We start from the raw sequence: 19,336 nt of genomic DNA, 5'->3' as shown, positions 1-19,336 counted from the left end.
AAGCTGAACTACGCCTATTCCATCACAAGTTGTCAACCTTATATCAAAGTACCAAACAGGACCGTGGTTACGCGAATTCAGAAAACGCCTCGCATCTCCCCCGTGTGCCGTCGATCGTCGGCTACAACGTCCCGTGCGCCGCCAGCTTCTTCCTTGTTGGCCCCTTCTTCGCTGGCTCTCGCGCGATCGCCAAATCCGGTCAGGCCACATGCGCGCTACTAAACGCAACAGGAATGCAGAGTCTTGCAGACCCTCCTCATCTTCTTTTCCTTCCTCTCCCTGCCGTTCCACCCACCTCTTGGCACTCTCCACCCTCTCCACGAAACCACCACCCGCTCCCCCCAACGCCCAGGAAAAGCCGCCGCGCGGCCGAGAACCCGGTCGCGGACCCCAGGCCGGAGGACGGAATGGCCGCCCGGAAGCGCCCGCTCCCGCCGCCCGCCTCCGACGACGACGACTCGCACGGCCACGTCGGGGTCCGCCGCGGCGGAACCAACCGCGGCGGAGGCGCGGCCTCGCATGGGTCGTCGGACGGAGAACTCGCTGCGCGTCAGGCGAGGGCGCCGCCCCGGGAGCCGCGCTACGGCGGTGAGAACGAGTAAGCCTTCGCTTTCGATGCGTATGATCCGTCCGTGCTTGATTGGCTCCGCAGATCCCGACACGGAGGGCGGGCGTGGAGGAGACGGAAGCGGCAACCACAGCGAGTCATCTACGAGCTCCGGCGACGAGAACGAGTAAGCCTTCGCTGCCCCTGCCCCTGCCCCTGCTCTCTTCTCCTCTGCTGGGTCGTCTTGGCGTGCCCGTCAAGGCGATCCGATCTCCTTTCTGCTTCATGTCTTGTGCAGTCGTGAGGTAGCCGCTATCCCGTTATGCTGCTGCCGTGACGCTGGCATCCGGCGAGATACATGGCCGAGCTGGTGAGCTCAGCAGTTCTCAGGGTGAGTGGTGCTATACAAGTATACAACCGCGGTGCTTGCGTTTTTCGTAAGCATTAAACGTACGAAGAGCCGGGCTTTATGATGGTGTGCAACTGTGCATGATGTCGCTGCGTATCGCCATAACGGCGGCGGAGAATGCCAAGAACACCATCGCCGGTGCTGCCATGGTGTAGCCGCTGATTTCAGGATCTCCTGCGTTTGGTCGGTTTTTAGGATCCCTTAGAACAGGCGCCGAGCTCCTCAATGCAAAATCGGTTTGTCGTTTCCTCGAGTCACCGATTAATTTGTTGTTTACGGGATTCATGAGTTGTTCTCTTTTTGAACTTCCCTAGTGTTCACGGCTTTTGTTAGGAGTAGCGTCTAGACTCTAGAGTACGTATTCTTGCTATGAATCCATAAATCTTTTTCTTTCGCATGAATAGACACTCGATCATTTCCATCTTCCGCTCCGTCCGCCATGAGTTCTGATTTTAACAAAACCAAGACTGTTAAGGTACCAATTAATCACGCAACCCAACAGGCCTCTTATAAATTAACTTAGTAAATATTTTAGACAATACATTCAAAAGGCAAATAGGACTATATTGTTGAATCATATCAGCTCTTACACACTTAAGAAGTAAAGTTAAAAATCCATAGTTAAAACAAGCAATATTTAACTTGTCATTATACCAGTTTTGAAACACAGTGAAAGAAATCTACACTCACTGACGACCGAAATTGCTGAGAAAAGCAATTCATAAGAAGCAAGTGCCATGTTTTTGTTCATTTCAAACACAACTAGTTTTATCCTTTCGAGGTAAATTTTATCATTCTCATCCAAAACATAGGGCATAGCAATGTGTAAAACTACATTACCAACACTTCCTCCAGAACCAAACAAACATCCATAATAGTGAGTTGTACTAATTAAAATTTGACATACCCTCAATCATACCATCTTCTTGTTGCAAAGAAACAATTTTATTTTTATTTTTTCACCACTAACCCTAGACATAAAATAAGAAGTTAAAGCATCTCCTTCAAGCAACTCTCTCTTCTTAGCCCTCTGAAACCACATAATCTCTTCCTCTTTATAATTTTGTGTAAATTCTTTATTTCAGTTCTTCCTTAACAACTATTTCTCTAATGTTAAACCTACGATCTCACTTTCTCTATCTATTACATCTATTGGATCACCTAAATTATTTTTCTGCTTATTATAAACCAAATGTAGTTAAATTCCAACCCTTTAAGGTTTTCCTCAGTTCCTAGCCCTATGCTACCACACATGAGACTAGATCCTGTTAGGAAAAAAGATTCCATACTTTTGTAACTATTTCCCCCAAATCCTTCCTAAGAAACCAAAATAGTTCAAATTTAAAATGTCTCTCTTTGAATCATAATCTAACAAAAGAGGAGAATGATCAGAAATTTCCCTAATTAAAATTTGCATAACCATCTTTGGATAAAACTTTTCTAAAAAACGATATTAAAATCCTATCCAACATTTTTCATAGTGAGATTTAACTAATTATTTGACCAAGTAAATATTCTACCACCACCTCTATCTATTTTATCTCCCAATATTCGATAATTGCATCAAAGCTTGGACCATTTTTTTTAAGGTGAAACAGTGGAAAACACACTGCAATATTTATATTATTATAAAGCAGAGTATTTACAAGGAAGCGAGAGGATCTCTTCTAAAACAAAAGAAAGAAAGGGGAAACTACACTAGGAAAAAACTAAGCTTGTGTTTGTAACCATTCCTTAAAAGAATCCGCATGTTTCTTTTTCATCATGTAGGAGAGTAATTTGACCTCCTGAAGAAAAACATCTTTCCAATTTGCAAAGCTTGTTGCTTGATTGTTGAAAATTTTGTTGTTCTGATTATCCATATGTCCCAAGCAGCCAAGATAATGATCTCCATTGAAATGGTAGCTTCAGTTTATCCTTCATGTCAGATATAGCTTGAAAGATTGATCCATCTCTTCTTCTTTGTGGGTATATAAAGTTCTAGCATTGCTTTGCAAATGGACATGTCCAGAAGAGGTGCACAAGAGTTTCTTCATCCTGAGAACATTGATTTAAAACATAAGCAAAAGATTGCAACTGAAGATTTTTCCTCCTTAAGAGATTCCTGGTATTTAGTCTATCATGTAGAAGCAACCAGAAGAAAAACTTGTGTTTCGGCTAACATGATGTATTCCACGGCCAATTGAAATGTGGGTGAACAACTAGATAACCAATCATGGTGTTATATGCTTTTTTGACAGTAAAAGTATTATTCCCCCAGATGTAGCTCCACATGTCAATGTTTTCTTCCTGTATCTTTTATCTTGCATTGTGGCAAATAATTTCCATCTGCTCAAATTCAGAAAAGACTTGTTGAGAGAGAGGTATGTGAAAAAAATCCTCTAGAAATTCAGTTTGCAACACTTCTTCTACAATCATGAGATGATTCCTTGTGTAAGTAATCAGGTGAGGAAAACTTATGTTGAACACGGATGTCGTCCCAATTATCAGTCCAGAACATGCTGGATTTTCCATCTCCCAAATTGCATTTGGCCATTTCTTTGTATATATCAATTAATTTCAAGTGTGCTCTCCACCAGAAGGATCCCTCAACAGAAGTACCAGGCAAATTTCCATTATTATAATAAGATGCTTTGACAAGTCTAACCCAAGGAATGTCATGATTGTTAAATAATTTATCCAAATTTTCAGCAGTAAAGCTCTGTTTTGGGTTTCAAGATTCAAAACCCCTAGGCCACCTTGATTCTTTGGTCTTGCAATTTTTTCCCATGCAATGAGAGTTGATCCCTTTGCTTGTACAATTTGGACCGTTTCTTTGAAGGCACACCCTCATCACGTTCACTAGTTTTCCTCATCAAATTTCAATCACCACTTACAATTGAAGGAAACTTATTCATATTCTCGAAAATATGAACTAAATCAATTAAAAATAGATCCTTATCTTATCATGGGGTGCACCATAAATATTTACAAGATTTCAACATTCCCCCACTTTCTTTATTTTTCACAACCATCCTAATATGAAAACACCAACTTCAAAATCTAACACCTCAAAAAAATAAAATGTTCACAATTAACAACATACCACCACCTTGTCCGACTAAAGGTACACAAATCCATGAAAAAGCTATGTATGTCACTTAGCCGATTCAAATCATGCATGCTTAAAACTTAGTTTCTTGCAAACCAACAAAATACAGCTTATAAATTGTAATCATTAATTGCATTCCCCGAGACTTCTAGATTCTGAAATAATCCAGCCATGTACATAATCAACAAAACAATTTTACCCGCAAAAAAAATCAATTAAACAATTTAATACTAGTATAAATGTTTCTACATCTATCTCTTCCCATGGGAAAACCTCTCCTCCAGCCTCTACCACTAACACTTCCCTTATTGAAAATAGTACATTCATCTAATTCGGCATCTTATTTGTCCACACCCTCTTTGTTTTATTGAAATGGAGCCTACTTTAACCTTGTATAGCTTGAACAATTACTCTACAAGTTAAGGCCTACTTTTGGCAACAAAGTATTTTCAAAACTGAAGTATTACAAAACCATAGTATTTTAGGCATCCCTTGGCAATACTTTAGTTTGAGAAAAAGAGGTCTAGAGTTGTTTTTTACAATACTTTAAAAATAGCACGTTTTGAGGCCTAATGAAGTATTAATAATGCATTTTTTTAGTCACGGCCAAACACTCAAAGTATTTGAAACTAAGGTATTTTAGGAAACCGTAGTATTGTTGAAATACTTCAAAAATACATTTCTACCAAACATAGCATAAATGTCTTGACATTTGACATCTTTGCAAAAAAAAAAAAAAGGTCTTGATGTTTTTTAAAAAATGGAGCTACACCTACAACATCTCAAGTTGTCAACCCTACTCCCTCCGTCCTCAAATAAGTGGACATCTAGCCTCAAACTTTGTCCATAAAAGAGTGTACTTCTATGTTCCCAATGTACTTTAAATTAGCAAAAGTTATTTCTCTCTCATCGCATGGAAATCAAACCCAATAATATTCAACACATGTTATCTTAATTTTGTACATGCACTTAGCCTATTGGAGATGAAATAATTAAAGAGGAGAGAGATGTTGGTTGCATCTTCCCAATGCAATTTTTCTCTCTTTTTACTAATTTACCTTGAAAATCCCGCACGTCCACATATTTATGGACGGAGGGAGTACGTCAAAGGTAATAAACTGGTTGCTCACTTGATCAATCACGAGTTCAGCCCTCTTCTTCGCTGGCCCTCGCGCGATCGTAAATTCCAGCCAGGCCACACGCGCACTACTAAAACGCAACACAAATGCATTCCTGACCCTCCCCTTCCTCTCCCTGCCGCAGTTCCGCCCTCTCCTCCCTCTCCACGAAGCCACCAGCCGCTACCCCCAACGCCCAGGGAAAGCCGCCGCGCGCGCGAGGACCCGGCCGGGGGGGCCAGGCCGGAGGACGGAATGACCGCCCAGAAGCGCCCGCTCCCGCCGCCCGCCTCCGACGACGATTCGCACGGCCACGTCGCAGTCCGCCGCGCCGCCACCAGCCGCGGCGGGGGCGGGGCCTCGCATGGGTCGTCTTCAGACGGCGAGCCCGCTGCGCGTCGGTCGAGGGCGGCGACGCGGGAGACGCACTACCTCGGTGAGATGAACGGCGCCGACATCTCTGTTGCCATGGCCCTGTAGGTATCTCTAAGAGGTCTCATCATCCGTGCTTGATTGGTTGCGCAGATCCCGACGCGGAGGGTCGGCGCCGTGGAGATGGAAGCGGCAAGGAAAGCGAGTCGTCTATGAGCGCCGGCGACGAGGACGAGTAAGCCTTCCCTGCCCCTGCCCTGCCCCCTGCTCTTTCTCCTCTGCTGGGTCGTCTAGCCGTACCCGTCAAGGCGATCCGATCTCGTCGCCGCTTCCTGTCTCGTGCAATCTTGCACTAGCCGATAGCTCCGTTATGGTGCTGCTCTGAATCAGACGATATACATGGCCTAGCTCTGGTGATCTCAGGACTCGGGGTCTCAGGGATAGTGGTGGTACACAAGTATACAACCGCGATGCTCGACGATTGCATCGTCCCAATTGTCTGTGTCTTAGTCCATGTGGTCTTTGATAGAGCTAGAGTTATCCTCACGAGATTCTGGCCCTACTATACGTATGAGGTGTCACCGACTGTCGCGGATTATGTTGGTGTGCATGCTTTCGCCATTATGCCAAGAGGCAAGAACACTGTCGCTCCCTGACCACTGTTGTTGTTATGAGGCTGTCATAGCGTATCCGCTGGTTTCTCATCTCCTGGGTTTGTTGGCCTTCCAGGATCCCTTAATAATTAATTAAAGCAGGCATGGAGCTGCTGAATGCAAGATTAGCTTGGTGTTTCCTAGAGTCACTCGTACTTTCTTCTTCTGAACTTCCCAAGCTAGTTCATGCCTTCCGTGGAATAGTTTTTAAAATATGGATTCTTGCTATGAATCCAGATTTTATTTTCTTTGTCATGAATTATAGTTTCATGTTCTGATTCTAGAAAAAAAACAAGGCTGTAACCTGTAATAGGGTTGTAAGATACGAATCAGGCTATATGACAATTTGCAACTTCAAAAAACTAATGGCATATCGCTGTCGACATTACTTGTCACACATTATGTCACTGCTCACTAGCTTAATGATCCGACGAGTTGCAACTTGCAATGCGAAACTTGGTTGAAGGTCCAGATCAGTTCACCACTGGAAAGTTCTGAAGTAGAATCAACTCAAGCGCAATGCCTTCTGGCTAATGTCAAATGACCTAAACGGCTACACGTGTTTCTTCCATCCCAGTAGCGCTGCATCTTTCTTCCCTCTGTTTGGAAGGAAAATATTTTGTGCCTCCAGAGGTATTTTTCTTGAAGATCATTTTTCGATAGGAAGTGTTCACTTCCATCTTCAGCGCAGATTTAGACCTCCACTGACTAGTGTCTGCTCTGGCTGTAGCTAACTGTGACTGTGAGAAGATGTTCTATTTTTCAGTATCGATTACCACCCTCTAGTTCTAGGTTCCTGGGTCTGAAAAACTCGAAAGCATGAGCTTAACAAACTAGAGTTTCCCTATTCTACAGCTAGCAAACTTTGTTGCTCTGCTGGACCCCTCTAGAATGCGTTCCGTCTATCGAGCTGAAGGACAGAGATCAGTCCGTCAAGGGTTCTTCAATGTTGAGCTCGATTGATTTCCGCCGGCCGGCAGAGAGGTCTGGGGGCGTCATCAGAGCATCTCCACCGACGGCTCCCAAATAGGCGCAGGCAGGGCGCCGGCACTGCCGTATGGAGATCACCGGGAGAGCATCCTTTGTTTGGGGATGCTGCTCGCACACCGGCGCCCTCATACGCCAGCCCCGATAAAATTTGGAACTTGGAATGACATTTAAAACCGAAATTCATATGAAATTCATACGAAATTTATACAAAAATTACTCGAATTTAAATCTAAATAAAACTTAAACCTAACCCTAATCTGTTGGCGTCAGTTGGGACGCGCGACGGACCTGCCTCGTCGTCGTTCTTCTCCTTTGCCGCCTGCGTCCGTGCCCACCTCTCAGCCCTTGCTTCGTGCATCTGGTGGTAGAGCATGGTGACCGGTGTCGCGGAGAGGTCCAGGGGCGTCGTCACGCATATTACCGATTTGCGCCGGCGGCAGACGGGGCCGGTTGAACAAAATCGGCGACCCAGTAAACATGGTGCCTCTCTTCATGAAGCATCTTCTTCTCGCTGCGTCTCAAAACGGCAGCACATGCTTGCTTTCAGTCTTCTGCTCTTCTTTACGCGTGTTCCTTGATCGAACAATATACCAAATCGAGCGGCATGCTGCGAGGCCAGAAGCACGGCAGACGAGGCGAGGCGGCGGCCTGCATGTCCGTGGCATCGCTCGCTGCCTTCCTGCCTCTCACCTGGTCTCTCGCGCGATTCCAAAGCCATAGACCAGCACCAGTCCCCACAAGCAGGCAGAAGATATACACGACCGACCGAGCAACAACACAAAACACACATCGGGTTCCTTATTTATTTTCCGGAAGTTCTCCTCTCTCTTTCTCCGCCCCCTGCCCCCTGCGTGCCTTCCGTCCAGGCTGCCGCACCCACCTGGCCGTCTCTTCCAGTCGCCCTCCCCGTCGACCGCCACATCCCCTCTGCTCCTCCCCTCTCCCGGACGCCTCGCCGGAATCCCAGGGCAGAATGCCCGCGCAGAAGCGCCAGCGCCCTTCGCCGTCGTCCAAACCACGCGACCACGTGGAGGCCAACGGGACGGATGCTTCCACAGCCGGCGGCGCCCGGGGCGAGGGAGGAGGAATCCAACCGGTACCGGGCGGAGGCGCCGCCAATCGGGCGACCGACCCGCAGCCGCGGCGCGTAGGCGGTGAGCTTAGCCCGCATCGACACCTCTCGTATCTCGCAATCGCGTCGTGCTCTGCATGTTTCGGCGTGAATATTGGCTAAGAAGCATGTGTGTCCTATTTCTTATGGCTTCCGCAGATTCGGGAAGCGCGGAGCGCGGCGGCGGCGGCGCGTACAGCGACAGCGAGTCGTCGCAGAGCGACGGCGACATGGACGAGTGAGTCTCCCTTCCTCCCTCTCCTGAGGCCTCTCTCGGCTCGGCCCTATCTCGCCCTGCCCTGCCGGTATCGTGGATCCGTGTAGCTGGCTATGCGATTTGTCGTTTGGCCTGCTCGCGCTGCCATGCCCGTGTCCTCGACTCCCACCCCGCTTCCTCCGCGTTCTAGACTCCTATGCCGCTTCCTCGTGTCCTATTCCCGCCCACCCACGCCGGTGAATCTGCGAGGTGTCTGCCGGAACCGGTTAGCTGCTAGACCGTTGGTCTCGGGTTAGCGATTATGGTTGCTTCGTTTCTTTTTTTTGCGAGGAAACTGCTGATGATATTAAAGCACGACAGTTACAAAAAGGACCCCAACAAAGAACAAAAATACAACCCGGTCCCTAAGCAACTCGATGACGCCGGAGCGGAAGAAGACGTGCCGACGGCGCGCCGCTGCTGCATCTCTCCACAAGCCTTGGAACAAGAGATGTCCCCCTGCAGACGGGAAGTCTTCGGGCCTCGAACTCCTGGGAGCCTCCACCCTCCTCCGTCGGCTCCACCCGCGTGCTTCACCACCAGCGGCTTCAAGGTCGTCGACCGGATCCGCCGCACCAAGATCCGGAAGGGGAGTAGGCGCATCCGACGGCCACAGGGAACCGTGAGCGCGGGGAAGGAGGCGCCACGCCGCAGAACTCCACCGAGCTCCACCGCCGAAGAGGGCCAGCACCACCTGCATACATACCACCGGCCGCGCCGCCCACCTCAAAGCGCCGCCGACGGAAGACTCCACAGCTCCTACACTATATACAACCGGGATTCGAGGCTCCCCCAACCTCCCGCCGCCGGAGCGGCCGGCGGAGGAAGGGGGACCCGTCGATTCGACGGAAGCGAGGTGGATCTGGGAAGGGCTCGAAAAATCGCCTCACTCTACTGTGCGGGAGGAGGGGACGGTCCAAGGTCGGTCTCTATCCAGCAAAAATGCTCGAAAGATGGTTGCTTCGTTTCTGTGATCAGGGCGCATCGCATCTATGCAGGCGCATGTTCGTCGACCAACAGCCCTACATCCCTGTTCCTGCGAACTATGCATACGATCTCTTTGATGGTGTATGCATTGCTTCCATCATATTGCACGCCACGCCACGGCCGTGACGGATATTCCTCGGAATAATATTCATTCCCAGTCCCAGCTGTGCAAGCTACGTGTTTGTGCCACATTCTCATGCTGGACTGGAGTCCCCACTTTGCATCTGAAGTCTGAGCTGCTCTCTTTGTCTCGTCGTTTCTCCGTTGCTGTTTTTTGGCGGCTGTGTGTTGATAATTTTTCGTAGCCTGTAACCAGCTTCTATTTTGAACTCTTCGTTAGATGATTTTCGTTGATGTTACCTTACTACGTCAGTTAGCTGTTCTAACACCGTTTTTTTAGCTGAATCTTACGTTGTTTGCTATAGCACTTTTAGGTGTTCTGACTCTGCTTTTGGTACACTACTACAGAACTTCATTTTTTTTCTTTCTGATTTGTCCTACTAGTTCCACACACGTAGCACTCTGTTACAAATGCACATCATGCTCTTCAACCAGCAGTCTTATTGAAAATGCAAATGCTATGGAAATTTATGAGGTGCGTTGTTGGGGATCATAGTTGGTCTGAAGAGTTATAGTCTGTTCAGTTTGTAGTTAGCTATGTCTTCCTACAGGTTATAGGCTATTTTTTGTGTTCAGTTTGTAGTTAGCTATGTTTTCAAGCTAATGCTACTACTTAACATTGAACTGTTCAAGCCTCAGCCAAAAAAAAAACATTGACCTGTTCAACCAAACCTCAGATCATTCAGGTTGAGACGCTGAAAGATTTAATGCCTCACACAGCATCAAGCTTACATGAACTATTTTCTCGTCAGGTTTATACTAGTGAAATTAGCTGAAATCCGGAAGGAAGTCCAGTGCCCTATTTGTTTAGGTATGTATACCTGTTGTTATTTTGCTTAGGGATTTGGATTCCATATTACTTTTCAGAATGCTTACATGAAAGCTCCTGAAATGCTAATGCGCGTTCCCTTTACGTCTACATATCTATCTTAACATTATTTATCAATACATAATTTAACCTATCATATTCAGTAGCTTGCTTGTTTCATGTGTGTCCCAGTGTGTATACTACCTCCATCTCAAGGCTTAAGTCTTTTTTTGTAAAGTCAACCAAGTAAAGTTTGATCAAACTTTTAGAAGAATCTATCGACAAATATGATGTTTTGTAGATACCGTATTAAAATATATTTCATTATTATCTAATGATATTGATTTTGTATTTTGCATGTTAATGATTTTTGATAAAAACTTGGTCAAACTTGACATAGTTTGACTTTCTAAAAATAATATAAGCCTTAAGCTTTGGGATGGAGGTAGTAATATTTTTCCCTCTAATAATTGTTGACATTGAGATCATCAGTTTAGCGTTGATAGCTTCTAGGCATCAGTTAGTTTTTTTTGAAACAAGTCTAGGCATCAGTTAGTTGTCTTTTAAGTACCTAACTAAAGTTATTCTATACTGGCCTTTTGCAAGTTTAAGGGTAGTTGCACTAGATTTCTTCCGCATGGTGTAAGTAATACATAGCATAGCTAAATTGAAGCTATAGTCTGCATCGTAATGATTTTCCAGTTTTGCTTCATTCCTCAGGGGAGACATTGAATTGTCAATACTAGCTAACTGTTCAGGAGATATTAATCCTGCATCTATCTTCAGTATGATTGTATGATTTTTCTGGTACCATGCATAGGTGTTTTCCATGATTTGTACTGAATGTAAATCCTACTGTTCGAATTAATGGGTGCCACTTTCTCATTCTGATGCTTCATATCCTGTGGTGTGCCTCTTCTAGTTCGGAGTCTGGCCATCTCTCATTTGTCTAGTATATAGTATACAGTTTACCTTCCTCTGTTACATCTTATGGTATAACTTCCTACCTGGGTACAAATCTTCGGTACAGTTGACGTCCTTCTCATTTAAAGAAGTTCACAATCGCATAGTAGATTTCGATGACACAAGCTTAATGTGTTGGATAAAAACTATAAATAAATTTAAGTGAAGATATGGTAGTCACTTGCTACACCTACTATAGCTTGCAATTATGAAGTTTCAGATATATTGTTGTTCTACATGTGGTCATTTTTTGTCTGATGAAGATATGAAAAATCAAAATATTTGCCCTTCAATTTACAGGAATTATCCGAAAGACAAGAACGGTTATGGAATGTTTGCACCGATTCTGCAGGGATTGCATTGATAAATCTATGCGGCTCGGGTATGATGTCAAAAAACAATTCTACATGCTTGCCGTGTTATTAATTTTCACAATGGGAAATTCACAGGGTAATTCAGTTTTGTAAATCATCAAACAAAGCATTGCTTATTTGACAGTCCAAACTGGTTTTGCAGAAATAATGAGTGCCCGGCATGCCGCACTCATTGTGCAAGCAGGCGTTCTTTAAGGGACGATCCTAATTATGATGCACTGATTGCAACCTTATACCCCGATATTGACAAGTATGAGGAAGAGGTGATGTCTATGTTACACTCTCGGCATTTAGGTTATCTTAGTTAGCCCCATTTAGCTTTTCTCGCAGTGCTTCTCATATAATTGAGGCTTCAGGAATTTGCTTTCAGTGAAGAGGAAAAGACTCGGAATAAGAAGGTAATCTTATCTTCTTGGTAATAAGTAGTGTTCAATGAAAATACTCATGCAAAGTTTAGGTTCCTCATCAATATCATTTTTTCATGAAAGATTCAAGCAACCATTGAGGAAACGATTCGAAAACAGTCAGAGGCCATAGGTAAGAAATGTTCCACAGCAAAAGCCACTGCCACTGCTTTTGCAAGGAAGTACAGAAGAAATATGCGAACACGTGGGAGAGGTAGAACTGTTGCTCGTGATATTGTCCTTACTGTCTCCGACAATGAGGATAGAGAAGAAGTAAATGCTAATGATGCCAGCAAAGAGTCGTCTTCTGCTGATAACCACTCTCCAGATTTAAAGCAGAAAAGAGGTAGAAAGAGGCCTCCACCACTACCTTCTCCTGATAGAATCATTGCCAGTAGTGACCATGGATCTGAGGAGAATGGTGAACCAGTATCTGTTAAAGAAAATTTCACAAGCTCTCCATTGCGGGGGGAGATGCTTGCATGGGGAAAAAATGGCACACGTAGCCAAATTCGACATGGCAATGTTGGTGGCTTAAATTGCAGACTGGGAAAGGGCGGACGTGTTGCGAAGTTGGTGGAGCACCTCCGTACAACTGATGAAATGGATAAAGAGGTACTGAATATATGTATCTTCTCTTTTTCCAGTAGTTTTGATAATATAGATCTGCATGAACTAGCCGAACTTGACTCAAATGTATACAAGGAGCTTGTGCTACATGGGCTGTAGTTCTAATTGTTTTATTCAGACTTGAGGTTTTTCATACTATTTTCTTGCAGTTCAACTTGTATCTTGTTCTCCTTCCTCTTGATGGAAAAGCAACACCTGAATTGGAAAAGCCCTATCTAAGTTGTCGACCAACTGTATCAATTCGACACCTCGTACAGGTGATTGCTTGCCTCTCTAAATTTATCTTTTTGGAAAATTGTAGTTTATGTGGTTGAAATCAAATAACCATTTTTTTTATTTCTAGCTAATTGCTCTCCAGTTGTCTCGGCAAGTTGAAGAACTTGAGATCTATATGAGGATGGACCTTCACAATAGAGGTGTTGCAACAGACTCAAGTTCTGCTGAGACAAATCCGCGGCTATTTGATGGCTTGGAAAGATTGAGTGGAGATAAGCTTCTTTCTGATCTTGGCCTGTCATTTGCCTCTGGTCGCAACGATGTGGTAAGAACCAACCATGCATGAACCAAATTTATCCATCATATATGTTTGCTCGTTGCTGTGCTATCTGATAATATTTACTTTTCTTTTTAACTTCAATTGCCACTTGGCAGGAACTGTTATATGCTTTGAAAACTCAAGACTAGATCACTTTTGTGGCGGCACTTTTCATCATCTGCTGGTATTATGTTGGGTCTGCTTCTGGATAAGGGCTGTCTGTGAAAAGCACTGGATGTGCAAAATGGTAGATCCTTTTTTTCCTATGAGTTATTGTTTAGATTGGTGTACTTTCTTTGTAACATATAGCTAGATCTGTATGGTGTTAGTACCGTTGGGTCAATAATATCAGTGATAGTTTTAAATTAGTAAAATTATACGCGGTCTCTTATTGGTTAATCATTGAGTCGTGTTCATTTATACCAGCTCGTGGGATCATAGAAAATTGGAAGCTAATATTGATACAGAAGGCATTCGTTGTTTTGTTCGTCATGCTCTCATTCTACATATATCTTTATGGTTTGTTCTGATTGACAAACTTGTGGAGTTTGCAGCTTGAGTTACATCGTCATATACACTATGATAAACTAGCTCGCTGGTCGCCATTTTGCCTTCAATGAGGGTTTTGTAACTGCTCCAGCCAGCATCTTTCGGCAGCAAGGCCCCTGCACCGTATTGGCACAAAGTTAAAGAGATTTGGTGTTCACCTTTGCCTAATTAGCTACTACTACCTCTTATATTATGAAACAGAGTGATAGCTCTAAGTATTTAAGTTGTTTAATATCTTTTTATAAATGGAATATACTAATATCATGAAGATGCCAATTACGTCTGCAACAATGCAATACCCTAATAGTAGTATGGATACACATAGCCGAAAAAATATATAAAAAAGGAAAAGTCCCGCTAAAGTAGTCTCTCTAGGACGCATCAGTGTTTTAGCCAAGAATTACTCTATTAATATGGTGTTCATATGATACATGATCGCAATTACCACGGGTTGGTGACTAGTTTTCTTACATAAAAGACATAACATGCCTAACTTTAAATTAATAAAGCCTGAGGTTTTAAGGTTTACATAACACCAACATGTTGGGTCTACAGCTTCGCCCCCACTAACACGCTGAAACGCCGAACGACATCAAGGCAGGGACACTACGTCTTCAGCTTGTTGGCCTCATGGTCACGTACAACTCTCTTAGCTAGGGGCACTAGGTCTTCAGCTTGCTGGCCTCATGGTCACGTACAGCTCCTTAGCTTGCGCATCATCTAGCTTGCGAATCATCTAGCTTAGTCCCTCCTTTTCCTTTTCCTTGAAATTAAGGATCCACAGCTGCAAGAAAATGGTAGTTTTGTATATTATGTCAGCGGGTGATTTATAACCCTCTTCTCAATAGCTAGTTTGTTGCGCGTATTCCATAGCGTCTAGGATTGAGCAACGAACAAGGCCTAGAGAATCTGCCTCCTGTATCCCGTGAAACTCGACACAATGGCATGGAATTGGCCAAAGTTGGCGGGGCGCTTGTTACACCCAAGTAACCGACGCGGCACGGACCAAGCAAATTGGGAAATAGAGCAGGAAAATAAAATATGGTCCGCATCCTCTAGGACCCCGTAGAGAGAACAAGAACCATTCGATGGACAGTGCTAGATGGTGATCTGTTGACTCGAGGGGTCATCAAGCGCAAGAGAAGATTTTGATCTTAAGTGGCACTTTTGCTTCCCACATGTCTTTGAAGTGATCGAGCTACCGTCGTGCCTTGAGAGAGTTTAACGTACATGGACTTGATAGAGAATCTTCCCGAAGGCTCCAAGTGCCATGAAACCTTGTCGCGCCTAGGACAAAGTTCCACATGGTCGACTAGATCCAACAATCCCTACCACTGGCGCAGGCCCTCCTAGTCCAGGGAGCGGCGGAAGCGGATCTCCAGCTGAGAATTATGCCAGGCGTTAGCCACCGAGAGTGTCTGGTTGTCAAAGATGGCAAAAAGGAGGGGGAAGGTGTCTTTGAGGGGCACATTACCCAGCCACCAATCCATCCAGAAGTTTGTACGAGCTCCGTCCTTCACCTCATGCTTAGCCCCAACTTTGAAGAGGTGTTTAATCTTGTGGAGATTTTTCCAGAATTGGGAGCCCCCTTGGCTAGTCCCCGCAAACAGATCAGAGGCATCAGCATATTTAGCGCGGATAATCCTTGCCCAAATAGTGTCTTCGTCCTGGTACAGCCTCCACACCCACTTTGACAGAAGAGCCATGTTCATTTTCTTTGTATTAAGCAGACACAAGCCCTCGAATTCCTTAGATCTGCAGATTGTTAGCCAGTTAACGAGATGGTAAAAGAGCCATGTTCATTTTCTTTGTATTAAGCAGATCCAAGCCCTCGAATTCCTTAGGTCTGCAGATTGTTGGCCAGTTAACGGGATGGTACTTGTGTTTTGGGCATGCGCCTTCCCAATAGAATTTCGATCCGTGGGAGTCAAACCTCACATGAATCCCATCATGCAAAAGAAAGAGCCCCATAGCAAACATCATCAAGTTTCCTCACCAAGAAAAACCATTGCTCCTTTTTTTGTCATAGGTAAACCCAGGTACACGAAGGGGAAGTCACCCAGCTTGTAGTTTAACTTGTTAGCGATCCAGGTCTTTGCAGAGGTAAGCTGGCCTAACACAATCATCTCACTTTTGTGGTAGTTGATTTTAAGACCTGATATATCCTCGAAGCACATCAGAATGAATTTCACATTCGCAATATCCTCATCCGACCCCTGGATGAGAATAAGCGCGTCGTCCGCGTATTGGAGATGGGTAATTCAACCTGGAATTAAATGTGGGACTAGCCCATGAATGTGGCCCGCGGACGCAGCAGCCGAAAGAATCCCAGACAATGCTTCTCCAAAAAAATTGAACATAAGGGGAGAGAGGGTCCCCCTGTCCGACTCCTCTCTTGTTCCTGAAGAATGGTCCAACTTTGCCATTAACTGAAATTGCGTTCATCGAAACCTTTACAACGGAGCACCTTAGCAAGAAAGTCCCAATTCACCCGATCGTACGCTTTCTCAAAATCCAATTTCAGCAAGATTCCCCAAGTTTCGTGGCCCGAATTTTGTGAACAATCTCAATCAAGGCAAGATGGCCATCCAGAATGTTCCTGCCTTTGATAAACGCAGTCTGATTAGGATTGATTATTTTGTTGGCAATAGGATCCAACCTGGTAGCATAGGCTTTGTAGATGATTTTTAAGATTACATTGATCAAGCCAATTGGTCTGAACTGTGAGACTTGGTCCGCCCCGGGGACCTTAGGAATAAGGGATAGTATCCCGAAGTTTAACTTGGCAATGTCAATGCGCCCCACCACAAAGTCATCCAGAATATGGAGGATCCTGTGTTTCACCAACGGCCAAAGCTTCTTCAAGAACAGTACATGGAAGCCGTCAGGGCCCGGCGTCGTGTCAGTTTTCATCTCCTTTATAATGCAATCAAGATTGGTGCAGCCCAGGCCTAAAGGCCCAGGCCGGCAAACAAGTATCACAAAATGACATACCAAATGGAAGAATCAAATTTTGTAAATTCATCTTTATTGCACATGTGAGCATATTGAGGAAAAGATATGCAATTCAATTGCGAGGTTGACATATTTTGGATTAGGTGAATCATAAATATGATTTTTATATTCTCCAAAATATGCTCTCGTCCCAACATACTCATATTTGCAATAAAGTGGTTTCATTTAAATGTTTGCAAGACCACAACATTTTCAAATAACGATTCATGCCAAAGATAACCACATGGTTGGATACAAGATAAGCATGCATGAAGTAGATAGATACTTATTACCCGAGTGCAATGGTGTGATGTAGTAGATATGAGTTTGTCATATCATTATAGCTCGTCTCTAATAGTCACTTGGCCTTCGCTTCTTCCTTATGAGTGAGATGAGCATCCGATGCATCTCCAATGCACCTAAGACAAAGCTCAAGTACAAAGTGGTCCCCAAACTAATTGGGTCCGAGTAGTTAGTGAAACTACAACACATAGGACAAACTCCACGTAAATATGTGCATATAGATATGAAATTGAATTTCATGCACATCTTAGCCGATTTAGGATTATGGTGGAGTTTTCCCTATGCATTGGATAACGAAAGCAAGCATGCCATAAGATATACATAAAGTAAATATGCATGCAAGACTTTCAAGAACCAAATGGAGATATGACTTAGACAAAATATAAAATAGAAAACGATGACACGCAAAGGTGTGGCATGTCAAAAGGTTGTCCAAATCATATCCAAGAATCAAATCAACACAATATTGACTCCAAAGTTCAACAAATGCGCCCGGCATGGTGGATAGCTTCCTTGAGTACGCGGGGCGCTCAAAACTGGCTCAGTCGCAATCACACTCTCAGCATGGACTAGGAACGAAGGATGCAGGGCAGTGGCGACATGCATGTCCTGCAACGCAACAGGAGCCACATGCAGCTCGTGCCCCATCGTATGTCTCACCGCGCCAGACCCATGACGCGCAGGAAACCCTCAACGACCACGTAACGGAGGATGCACGGGTCTGCATCGAGCACCGCCGCCATCGGTGATGAGAAGCGTACAATGTGGAGCCTCGTGAGCTAGGGAAAAGGGCCCTCGACTATGGTGGAGGTTGCCTTGCCTTCATTCCAACTCTGCACCAAGTGAAGTGGCCAATCAACACTACTGGGAAAAGGCTTATAGCTGCAACTGCTCGCATGGCACGAAAATGAATGTATGTTGGTGATAACCCGAACCATTGACGGGCAAAAAAAACATCACCGACGGTATCTCGTAAACCGGTCTCTGCGACGCGTACCATTGACACACAAAATAAAAAATCCGTCGTTGGTTCTTCCTTCCGGACCCGTCCTGGGGGGCTGGAAAAATCGGTGACAACACGGTTCTACGGCAAAGAAGTGACAATGTGCCACAAATTTTCCGTCTCTATTTTTTACTCAAAAACTAGTGACACACTTGTTTTGCTTTATTATCACTGGTTATACATAGAACACTGACGCACCCATATAATTATCGCCGACCTTAGGGTTGAGATGATCCTCATACAACGATAGGTGCCACAAATGGTAGTGATACGTCTCAAACGTATCCATAATTTTTTATGTTCCATGCTATTTTTATGACAGTACCCACATGTTTTATACATACTTTACATCATTATTATGCATTTTCCGGCACTAACCTATTAACAAGATGCCGAAGAGCCAGTTGCTGTTTTTGGTTTCAGAAATCTTACAAAGGAAATATTCTCGGAATTGGACAAAATCAACGCCCAGGGTCTTATTTTTCCACGGAGCTTCCAGAAGACCCAAGAGCATACGAAGTGGGGCCACGAGGGGCCGTAACCATAGGGCGGCGCGGCCAGCATGGGGCCCGCACCGGCCTATGGTGTGGGGCCCTTGCGCCGCCTCCAACGCTGCCATTCCGCCTACTTAAACCTTCCGTCGCGAAAACCCTATTACCGAGAGCCACGATACGGAAATACTTCCAGAGACGCCGCCGCCGCCAATCCCATCTCGGGGGATTCAGGAGATCGCCTCCGGCACCCTGTCGGAGAGGGGAATCATCACCGGAGGGCTCTACATCATCATGCCCGCCTCCGGATTGATGCGTGAGTAGTTCATCCTTGGACTATGGGTCCATAGCAGTAGCTAAATGGTTGTCTTCTCCTCATTGTGCTATCATGTTAGATCTTGTGAGCTGCCTATCATGATCAAGATCATCTATTTGTAATGCTACATGTTGTGTTTGTTGGGATCCGATGAATATTGAATACTATGTCAAGTTGATTATCAATCTATCATATATGTGTTGTTTATGTTCTTGCATGCTCTCCGTTGCTAGTAGAGGCTCTGGCCAAGTTGATACTTGTAACTCCAATAGGGAGTATTTATGCTCGATAGTGGGTTCATGCTTCCATTGA

At 44.8% G+C, this 19,336-nt stretch overlaps 2 protein-coding genes across 4 annotated transcripts; one reads left to right on the top strand and one right to left on the bottom strand.

Moving 5' to 3' along the window:
- Positions 1 to 224: 224 nt before the first annotated feature.
- Positions 225 to 13,855, top strand: LOC127344106 (putative E3 ubiquitin-protein ligase RING1a). 3 transcript variants are annotated; one of them, XM_051370325.2, is made up of 10 exons: positions 5,252 to 5,601; positions 5,691 to 5,772; positions 10,407 to 10,465; positions 11,726 to 11,807; positions 11,942 to 12,062; positions 12,156 to 12,197; positions 12,288 to 12,818; positions 12,983 to 13,090; positions 13,177 to 13,374; positions 13,485 to 13,855. In XM_051370325.2, the coding sequence occupies exons 1-10, from the start codon at positions 5,421 to 5,423 to the stop codon at positions 13,515 to 13,517; spliced, it is 1,437 nt and encodes a 478-aa protein (XP_051226285.1). In that variant the 5' UTR covers positions 5,252 to 5,420; the 3' UTR covers positions 13,518 to 13,855. The 3 variants fall into 3 exon arrangements, with proteins under 3 accessions (XP_051226286.1, XP_051226285.1, XP_051226284.1); XM_051370324.2 differs by lacking the exons at positions 5,252 to 5,601; positions 5,691 to 5,772 and adding exons at positions 7,961 to 8,334; positions 8,451 to 8,529; XM_051370326.1 differs by lacking the exons at positions 5,252 to 5,601; positions 5,691 to 5,772 and adding an exon at positions 225 to 734.
- Positions 13,856 to 15,266: 1,411 nt separating this feature from the next.
- Positions 15,267 to 17,957, bottom strand: LOC127339947 (uncharacterized mitochondrial protein AtMg00310-like). The gene is made up of 2 exons (XM_051365737.1): positions 17,875 to 17,957; positions 15,267 to 15,672 (listed from the first exon to the last, which is right to left on the bottom strand). Exons 1-2 carry the CDS (start codon positions 17,955 to 17,957, stop codon positions 15,267 to 15,269), a joined length of 489 nt encoding a protein of 162 aa, XP_051221697.1.
- Between the last annotated feature and the right edge of the window lie 1,379 nt (positions 17,958 to 19,336).

Source organism: Lolium perenne, chromosome 3 (genome assembly GCF_019359855.2).
Source record: "Lolium perenne isolate Kyuss_39 chromosome 3, Kyuss_2.0, whole genome shotgun sequence".
Classification (NCBI taxonomy): domain Eukaryota; kingdom Viridiplantae; phylum Streptophyta; class Magnoliopsida; order Poales; family Poaceae; genus Lolium; species Lolium perenne.
This window is presented reverse-complemented; position numbering and strand designations above follow the sequence as displayed.

Coding starts and splice junctions, on each gene's coding strand:
- LOC127344106 (XM_051370325.2), top strand. CDS start 5,421: ATGACCGCCCAGAAGCGCCCGCTCCCGCCGCCCGCCTCCGACGACGAT. Junction 10,466..11,725: donor CCAGTGCCCTATTTGTTTAG/GTATGTATACCT, acceptor TTCAATTTACAG/GAATTATCCGAAAGACAAGA. Junction 11,808..11,941: donor GATAAATCTATGCGGCTCGG/GTATGATGTCAA, acceptor CTGGTTTTGCAG/AAATAATGAGTGCCCGGCAT.
- LOC127339947 (XM_051365737.1), bottom strand. CDS start 17,957: ATGGCGGCGGTGCTCGATGCAGACCCGTGCATCCTCCGTTACGTGGTC. Junction 15,673..17,874: donor CGCGTCATGGGTCTGGCGCG/GTGAGACATACG, acceptor AACAATCTGCAG/ATCTAAGGAATTCGAGGGCT.